The sequence below is a fragment of the Rutidosis leptorrhynchoides genome, chromosome 1, assembly GCF_046630445.1.
Source record: "Rutidosis leptorrhynchoides isolate AG116_Rl617_1_P2 chromosome 1, CSIRO_AGI_Rlap_v1, whole genome shotgun sequence".
In the NCBI taxonomy this organism is placed as follows: Eukaryota; Viridiplantae; Streptophyta; class Magnoliopsida; order Asterales; family Asteraceae; genus Rutidosis; species Rutidosis leptorrhynchoides.
In genome coordinates this window covers 125,553,735-125,563,248 of record NC_092333.1, presented here as the reverse complement: position 1 = coordinate 125,563,248, position 9,514 = coordinate 125,553,735, and the positions used below count along the sequence as shown (strand labels likewise).

At 34.9% G+C, this 9,514-nt stretch overlaps 1 protein-coding gene across 3 annotated transcripts; it reads left to right on the top strand.

Annotated features, from left to right (window-relative positions):
- The first annotated feature begins 1,577 nt into the window (after window positions 1-1,577).
- On the top strand, window positions 1,578-6,588 carry LOC139864689 (zinc finger CCCH domain-containing protein 46-like). Of its 3 annotated transcripts, none has more exons than XM_071853268.1 (9): window positions 1,578-2,644; window positions 3,251-3,430; window positions 3,558-3,737; window positions 3,837-3,931; window positions 4,474-4,707; window positions 4,788-4,905; window positions 4,993-5,135; window positions 5,307-5,367; window positions 6,234-6,588. In XM_071853268.1, exons 1-8 carry the CDS (start codon window positions 1,764-1,766, stop codon window positions 5,318-5,320), a joined length of 1,845 nt encoding a protein of 614 aa, XP_071709369.1. In that variant the 5' UTR covers window positions 1,578-1,763; the 3' UTR covers window positions 5,321-5,367; window positions 6,234-6,588. The 3 variants fall into 3 exon arrangements, with proteins under 3 accessions (XP_071709369.1, XP_071709362.1, XP_071709372.1); XM_071853261.1 differs by having other exon boundaries at window positions 4,990-5,135; XM_071853271.1 differs by lacking the exon at window positions 3,251-3,430 and having other exon boundaries at window positions 4,990-5,135.
- The last annotated feature ends 2,926 nt before the right edge of the window (window positions 6,589-9,514 follow it).

Below are 9,514 nucleotides of genomic sequence, written 5' to 3'. Positions count from 1 at the left end.
AATAAATCGTATAGAGAATTGGTTTAAATTAGTCGAAATTTTTCGGGTCATCACATGGCACCGGACGAAGAGGAAGAGGAAGACGAAGATACGATGCCTCTCGAATAATTTTATTTAGTAAAATAATAATTTTCGTCTTATTAATATACATCTTTTATTTATGTAGTACGTAGTTTTTTTTTTTTTTTTCATTTAATGTAATTTTTATATTTAATTAATGTAATGTTTGATTTATATTTTGTATTTAAATAATAATAAAAAATAGGTAAAGTTTGATGATGGAGTTTATGATATGGAGGAATTTATGAAATGAATGTTAAAGGTGTTTTTACTGATGTGGAAGGAAAAAGTTATGTAAAAGGTTGTTACGATAGGAAGTGATCTTAGACCACTCCCTATAGTTAGTTATCCGCTAGTTACCCGTCATTACCCGTAACTAACCATAGGCACCGTTTAGTTATCCGCGTTAGTTACCCGCATTCACCATGGATTTGGCGAGAGTGTTATATGCACGTGGGACCCTCAATGCTTTAAATTGTTTATACTTTGTGCTATATTTTTTGTGCATTGTTAGTTATTGGTAATTATTATAGGGAGTGTTTATTATAGGATTTTATGGGTTAGTTATAGGATATAAGTGTTGATGTGACGCTAATGTGACAGTTAAGAGAATGAATAGTATTAGTCACGATAGGGAGTGACCTTATGTTCAATATAAGTGATTTGTTTTTGAAATTGATTATAATAAACTTATAAATTGAAAAAACCAAATAGCAGTAATATTCAATTTCTCGTTTCTTTTTTGAAAATTTACTCTTTTACTCTGCCCCAAAAACCCTTCTTCAAAGTTTTCACTAATTTCAAACTTGTGGTTACAAATTTTAAGGCACCAAACCTTGTAAAACTAACTGCCCTATCAACAACAGTCTTTTATTATATTATCTTCCTTCATTTATTTATTTATTTATTTATACACCATAACATTAGGGAATGATTCTAACACAATCTTTTTTGATCCTTACACACCGGTGTGAGGATCAAAAAAGTGTGTGTGAGAATCATCCCCATAACATTATGAAATTATATACATTATTTTAATAATAATAATCCTCCGTATAATTTAATTTTCATTTCAAAAACATACATGCAACAACACATTATTCGTTTCTCAAGCATCAATAATTTTATATTTTCCTAATAAAACCACCTGATAAATAAAATTGACCCAAACGTCAAAACCTTCTCTTCGACCCTCAAACATGTTTATGGGTTACAGCAAAGCAATCAAAATTTTACATACACCACTTATACCTCGTGTATAGAAACTTGTACATGTTTTTTCTTCAATGTTCATTACTTGTAACTTATGCATAACACCTTGTACATTTTTTTCACCTTCTTTTGTTATTAATCCCCAAATCAAGCCCAACCGTCCATCATTTTCATTTTATTTTTCATTTTCATTTCCTTTAATTCTCCAATATCACAATCTGTATATCTATTTCTTCTATATCTTCAATCCCTCTTCTCTCTGTAACAAAAGTCTAGGTTTTTTACTCACTGTTCAAAATCACCAAACAAAACCCTTAAAAAAAATCACCTTTTTGTTTCTCTCTCTAAAAATCATTCATTTTTCTCTCTCTAAAAACAAATATGGTGGTCTTGTATAGTCACTGAGAGTGACTGTGTTTTTTTTATTTCTTTCTCTAATTTGTATACAAAAATAAATATATAAAAAGAAAACAAACACTAACAACTACACCATGGATACACTTGAAGCTACTAAAATGGTGATGTCAAGAATCCAGAAATTAGATCCAGAAAACGCAACCAAAATCATGGGTTATATACTGATACAAGATCAAGGTGATAATGAGATGATTAGGTTAGCTTTTGGTCCTGAAAGTCTTCTTATTTCCGTCATAAAAGAAGCAAAAGCTTTCTTAGACATTTCGTCGAACACTTCATCCACACCTCGAAACACCCCTCAAATCATCATACCAAATAATGGTTTTCATCACTTAAACAACCCTAGTTCACCCAGTTCCCCATGGTCCCACCACCACCACCGCGACAGTCCTCGTCCGGCTTCTTACGCCGCCGTCGTCAACAACAACGGCGCCGCCGGTGGTGGTGGTTCTTCTGTTTCGTCATTTTACACCGATGAGTTTTCGGATAGTAACCAACTGCAGTTCTTCGATGAAGCTAATAATAGTACTATGGAGTTGAATAATGACCCAATGGCCGACGTACACCACCACCATCATCATTTACACCGCCGGAGTTGTTCAGTTAACGATATTTTTCTCGCCGGCGGTGGCGCCGATGACGGAAATGGTGGGTTTGGTGGTTGGAGACCGTGCATGTATTTTGCTCGAGGGTTTTGTAAAAATGGGAATTCGTGTAAGTTTGTTCATGGTGGTGGTTTTGGTGATGAATTGGGGATGGCCGGTTCATCTTCTCCGACCGGTCCGATCGGGTTAGCCGGTTCACCTAGTGGGAAAATGGATGGGTTTGAGGATTTAATTCGGTTTAAGGCGATTCAACAACAACAAAGAATTGCAGCTATGACTGCTGCTGCTGGTGGTGTTCCTCATTATCCTTTCAATAGATGCATGAACAACTATCTTAATGAGAATCCCAGGTATAAAAAAGTTTTATTTTTTTGTTAATATTTTTTTTTATGAGTTGTAATTATTATTATTATTGTGCATAAAAAGGGTAGAAAGATTCAAACTTTATTGGTTATATCTTGAATTTGCTATATTTTTTTTTTTTTATCTTTTTGCTTTGGGGTAATGTGGGTGGAAAGTTTTTTGTTTATAGTTTGTTAATTAATTATATAATCAAGGGTTGTAATTATTTATTAGTGAATGTTATGCCAAAAAAGAGAGGACAAATTAAAAGTTTATTGAGTGTTTTATGAATGAATTTATGTTTGAATATGTATGTTGGTGTGAGGAAAAAGAGTAAGAGTATAATTATTGTGTAGTTATATGGAAAGCAAAAGTTATATGCTTAAATGGGTTATGATTTGGTTTATGATGTTGGATTGTATGTTGAAATAAGAAAAAAAAGGAATCTTTGCTCGTGTTTGTGGATAAAAGTTTGGGATTACTATTTTTTTGTTGTCTTTTGGAACATGTTTTATTCTATTCCTTTACTGAGTTATTTCATTTTCCCAAAGTTCATGTTTTAAAATTAAATAGCTTGCAAGGATTGTAATTTAGTGTTGGGGTTGTTTTTTTAGATCAGCAGCAGCTGCATTGATGATGGGTGACGAGTTTCACAAGTTTGGTAGGTGTCGGCCCGAACGGGTTGATTTTGGCCCAATGGGGTTTGGGAATTCGAATTCGAGCTCTAGACAAATTTATTTGACGTTTCCAGCTGATAGTACTTTTAAAGAAGAAGATGTTTCGAATTATTTCAGGTAGTTGATTAATTACATCGTGTCAATGTTTCAAGTTTTCTGATTTTGCAATGACGAAATTTGTTTATGCCCATTTGAATATTATTTTGAATCAATTAACTATTAAATAATTGTTCCGTATTTGCAGTATGTTTGGACCGGTTCAAGACGTGAGGATCCCGTATCAGCAAAAACGGATGTTTGGATTCGTAACTTTTATGCTACCGGAAACCGTGAAAGCGATTCTAGCTAAAGGAAACCCACATTTCGTGTGTGATTCACGTGTGCTTGTTAAGCCGTATAAAGAAAAGGGAAAAATGCCCGACAAGTATGTTTAATGCAGTTCCTTTATTTCCATTATGTTTTTTTATTTTTTAATTTGTAATTTTCGATCGCTAATTTTCATTAAATTGTGTATTCTATGTAGGAAGCATCAGCAACATATGGAAAGAGGGGACTTTTCTGGTTGTTTAAGCCCAACTGCACTCGAGTCGGCTGAACCTTTTGATCACATACCCTTCGGTAAGCACAAATATATACGTTAATGTTAAATTATCACTAAAATAGGTACATTGGTTGCAAACGGTTGTTGCGGTGGCCGTTGCTACAGGATAGTGACTAGCCCGTCCCCTTTCCCCCATAAACGTCTAATTAGTCGGTCAACGCTAAAAGGCAGGTCAATGTCAGGAAAAGTCGGTCAAAAGTTGACTTTTTGTTCGGTCTTGTTCTAACTTAAATGAAAATCCCAAGTCCATTTAAGAATTAGCTGCGGAAAACACTGGCTTACGTATAAAAGCACTATAAAAAACCTAAATATTATTTAAACTAACACATCATCTTCTTATTTGTGAATCATTTATTTTTGATGCATTTATGTATGTCTGAAATGTTTATATTTAAAATATTTTTATTTAAAAGTCAACGTTGGTCAACGTCCATCTCGATCCCGTTTTGACTGACTCAACCTTTCAAGTTCCTGACCGACTCGTCTCCATTTCACTTTTTTTCAACCTCGAATAAGTAAACATATCGAGTGTTTAATCGTTGAATGTAACGTGTAACAGGTGCTAGAATGTTCAATCATGATATGATGCTAAGAAGAAAGTTAGAGGAACGCGAACTCCAACAGGCTATTGAATTTCAGGACCGAAGATTAATGAATTTGCATTTAACGGACCTAAAAAATCATCAATTGCAACGGAGTTTTTCACTAGGTGTTTCTATTCCGTCACCAACTCACATGAACCAAACTCGGATGTTTTCACCTAATGATAACAATGACGAATTTGTTAGTGGAGGTAAATAATATTCTCGTTATGGCAATTTATTTCCTTGACTATAAACAGTAACAAATATCAATTTGTAACATGAAATGTAGCAATAATTAGCAACCAAGATAGCATAAATTCTGTATGTGATGAATCTGACTCAAATGTGCAACAACTAGAAGTAAAGGAAGAAAGCTCTGATCCGAATGAAAGCGTTAAGATTGAAAGGTTTATTTTTATAATACAATAACTTTTTTGTTTAAGAAAATAATTATGATTGTTTTTTTAATGTATTGTTTTATATTTAAATAGCAGCTTTGAACACGTTCTACCTGATAACTTGTTTGCTTCACCTACAAAATCGGCTACTGCTGACCAACAGACTATTTTCTCAACTGATATGCCCGAAACTGATTTTGGTGTTGCAATTTCAACGAATGTTACATCTAAATGCCAAGGTACGAATGAAAAACTTGTAATCCTTTTTTTTTGTTTATTGTTAAATAGTCTGTTAAGCTTTCTGTTAGTTTTGGTAACTTTCGTATTACCAGTACATGTTATTAAGTTCTGCGCCAAATTTTGATGCGTTACAAGTTAATATTTACTAGATCTTTTTTATTTGTTTGCAGCCATTGAAATGTAGGTGTGATTTTCGACTCTTCAACGGCTATATCTTTCTAACTTTTCTTGGTAAGATCATCTTAAACTTATTTATCTAAGACCACCCACTATGGTTGTGTGTAATGTGGCATGTTATGATTGATAGGTGTAAAAAAAAGGGAACAAAATAATAAAAAAACTGTTATAAACGCCCAGAATTTCACTCATATAAATAACAACGCCCTTGTACTCCACAATTCGAAGCCCAAAAACGCCCCATAGGGGCGTTATGGGCGACCACATCATCATGAACAGTTGTTCTAAATGTTATTCAAACTCTTGCACTCCATGCAAATATTATATTTGGTTTACATGTCCCTTGACACTTAAACTGTTAAACACACAACTGTTTAACCGGTCACATGTATACCTCATAGAACAAGATCTGTTGGTCCCCATTTGATCTTCGTATAAATGCAAGCTTTCCGAAATTACTAGATAATATGTGGTCCTAAGACCACCCCTTATGGTTAGTTACCCGCCCATTACCCGCTCATTACCCGTAACTAACCATAGGCACCACTTAGTTACCCGCGTTAGTTACTCGCTTTCACCATAGATTTAACGGATGAGTTATAGGAATTGCGGGTCCCAGTGCTTTTTATTGTTGGACTTGATGCTTTATTGCTTGTACGTTGTATATTAAGAGGAGTATTGTTTTAGCCATGATAGGGAGTGTTTAGTTATGAGTTAGTTATAGGATATTGGTGTTGATGTGGCGCTGATGTGGAATGTTAAGAGGATGAATAGTTTAGTTACGATAGGGAGTGACCTAATAGTTCAAACACTCATGTTTGACACATAATAATATCTCTAATCACATTGCTTTCATAATTAGTTTTCTATTTGTTGAATAATGTTTAGTTTTCTATAATTAATTTTGTTGTTTGTTGTAGGAGTAGATGCAGGATATACTCAAGGGGAAAAACACCATCAACAATCAACAACAGAAAAGAAATTATAGAACTACTTACAACTATACATAATATGCATATGCAATACTACAATATAGAAACAAGGATAGATGAAAAAATGGATTTTATGGGAGTAGGGTATCTTTGTTTGTTAACTTTTGTTCCCTTCTCTTTTAAAACTGTGCACTGGACCCCCTTCTCCACCAAACACTTATTGAACTATGCATATAACAAATCTAAAGAAAAAGGGTAGTGGTTAGCAATTATTTTACTGGTGTGAATTTTCACTTTCATCTTATTGTTATGATCAATCAATTTTTTTTCCTGATCAAATCTGGTACAAGTTATAATGCTGAAGTACAAGCATGTGCACACTGGATTTTTGCCTTTTAGTACCCCTTTTGGGTGATGAATTGTTATATATGTGTGTGTATACAGATGGTAGATTCAAGTGGGATATAGCTAAAAGACTATTTGAGGTATGATTTTTGAGTAAAGCTGTGTTCTTGGTCAATCTTTAATGCTTTGCCACCTTTTTTAGCCTAGCTTAACAAAGGTGATTCATAAATTAGCCATCTTTAGGCTTTCTTTAGTGAGTTGTACGTTGTGCATTGGGAGTTGTACATTGATATTTTTAGTGTTGAAACAATTGGGTTTATAAATGTAGAAAATATATAGTAGTAGGTGGCTGAATACAATTTGATTTGAGGGATAGTTTAGGGTATATTTTGTCTGATTTTACTGGTTTCATTGAGGGTGGACATGAAAAGTAGAGGTCCACAAACAATGTCATCACATGGGGGACTGACAAACCCATTTCAATGGTATCTTCAGAGTATCACATTGCTTTCACTTTCAATATTTACTGGATTCATTCATATATTATTGTTAGTGAGTTGTGGTTGTGTTTGGCCTTTTGTTTTGATTGGCATTAGTGCCTTTCTGTTTTGGCATGTTTTCTCAATAATGTTTTGATGGTACGTGTCCTTTTAATTGAGCAATAATGTTATATGACTACTAGTACAAATTGCAATAAAAATTGTACCATTTTAGATTTAGTCAAGAGGCATGCTCCTTGAAAGTTGCCTTACATAAAATGTACCTTAACACTTCCAACATTTTGAGACTTATTTGGAGGATGGGTTCACCATGCTTATATTGACCTTTCTTGAGATGCAACCAAGGATGAGTATGGTTCAGTAATCTACTGCTTGACTTAGCTAGTAGAATTTGTACTTCATGAGTTAAAGATTTTGACTGCGGATTAATCATAGGGTGACTACTTGTTTTGTGAGCTGTCAGAGTCATTGTGGGCGAACATTAGTTACACGAGGTGGTTTATGTTGTTTAGGGGATTCGAACTTGAAACCTCCCGGAGCTGTAATCGTATTTGAGAGGTTAAGTCCTCTTTTTTTGGCAAAGATTTGCTCCCGGTAAATATTATATATCAATAAGAATATACAAGAATGTCTATAAGGAAGAACTTATAGGCATAATACGAACCAAATACTAAACAAAACCCAAAACAATCAAACAAACACTAACACACTACGCACACTAAATTTCCCAAGTCGACTTCAATTTCGCACATGATGAGACCCCTTGAAATTCACCGCCATCAACTGCCATAGATGGCGTTGGAGACCGTTTTGGATTCCTGGACTCGCCCTTGAACACACGTGCATTACGCAGCTGTTGAACACACGTGCCGTTGAACACACGTGCATTACGCAGCTGTTGAATACATGTTGCCATATGAAGAAAACCGCTGCAGCAAACAAACAATTTAATAACCAATTTACAAGATTGTTTTTTCATGCATCATATTTTTACATCTGTTTGATCATGGCTTTAAAGGTAGAAATTGTGATCAAGCAAAGAATAAATGTATCGTGCTCGGCCCATGCTTGAAATCAATGCATGGGGGATTTAAGGGTAAACTGAGTTTAACTCTCCGGTCCGGAGTACCGTGAATAACCCCTTGCGAGATGCGGATCTCAACATGGGTGGTTAAACGTAGAGCCACCATCAACGGGTCAGCCGGTTAGCGATGACTCAAGTAGGTTGAAAGGTTTATGTTCATAGAACGTTACCTGTAACCAGTTAATGGAGTATGCTATGAATTCCGGTGGCGCGGATGTAGGGCGCGAAAATGGGAATAACGCGATCAATCCGTACTTTTATACTAAAAATGGTATAGGTGTGAATCCCGACGGATCCTGGATGCTTGCCTTGTGATTCGAGTCCTTTATTTATAGCTACAGTATTCTTTGCTCATTGGTGCCACGTAATCTTCATTACTTTCTTGTCTCTATTGCCTTAACGTTTGGAGGAGGGGACTACGGGACAGTACTTGTTACTTTTGTGCTGGCTGTCTGTACCTTCCACTTTGTTGCAGGGATCGTGGTTCGTACAAGACACATCGGCTCCTTTTTGCGCGCTTTGGCTATACCTAGCGCACGTTTACTTGCGCAAGCGTGCCTTAGCGCTAGAGTTGTGCACGCATGGTGTAAGTGAGATGCGCAATACGAGTTAATCGGGTATGCGTATCATTAAATTGTGAGGCCCAAATTTAGAGGATTGCTTTTTCATGCACTCTGAATTCATGATCGTGGTTGTGACACAAGTAAAGCTGCATAATGTACAACACTTGATTGCATGGTTAAATAATGGTGGATATTGCTATTTCTGTGTCCTTATCATGATAGTTTTTAGTATTTGATTTGATTATTAGGTTATCGTACCACCCAAACATAAAGTTAGAGAATATGATTATTATAACAAAATTGTGGGCATGTGGCAACATCAATGTGTTTATTTTGTGGTATACTTTTGTCTAAAATAAAATCTAATCAAGTTGTTACATCCATGATCTATTATTAGTGTCTTGCCAACATCTATAAGCCTATTAGCCTATGCTTTCCAAATATTTTATTTGCCCTACAAATCATTGTCGTCTCACTTTCCCAATTTCCTTTTGTTAGGAATCTGTCTTAATGATATTCAATTGTAGATTTGTATGTTCTAAGATAAAAGTCCAACAATCTTTTTCTTAACTTATGTTTAGCCCATAATGAAAGACACATGTTTGTTGTCTACATTTATCTACATCATTATCGCTGGCTCTCATGAGAGCTAATATGAACAAATAACATTTGTATGTGGTGACTTGTGAGCTTTAGTTTTAGGTTTTGTTGTTACTTATGCTAGGATGATTATTTTTAAGGCTTCTTTTTTTTTTTCGATGAAGTATTCTCTAATAG

Coding starts and splice junctions, on each gene's coding strand:
- LOC139864689 (XM_071853261.1), top strand. CDS start 1,764: ATGGATACACTTGAAGCTACTAAAATGGTGATGTCAAGAATCCAGAAA. Junction 3,932..4,473: donor TTTTGATCACATACCCTTCG/GTAAGCACAAAT, acceptor AACGTGTAACAG/GTGCTAGAATGTTCAATCAT. Junction 4,906..4,989: donor GAAAGCGTTAAGATTGAAAG/GTTTATTTTTAT, acceptor ATATTTAAATAG/CAGCTTTGAACACGTTCTAC.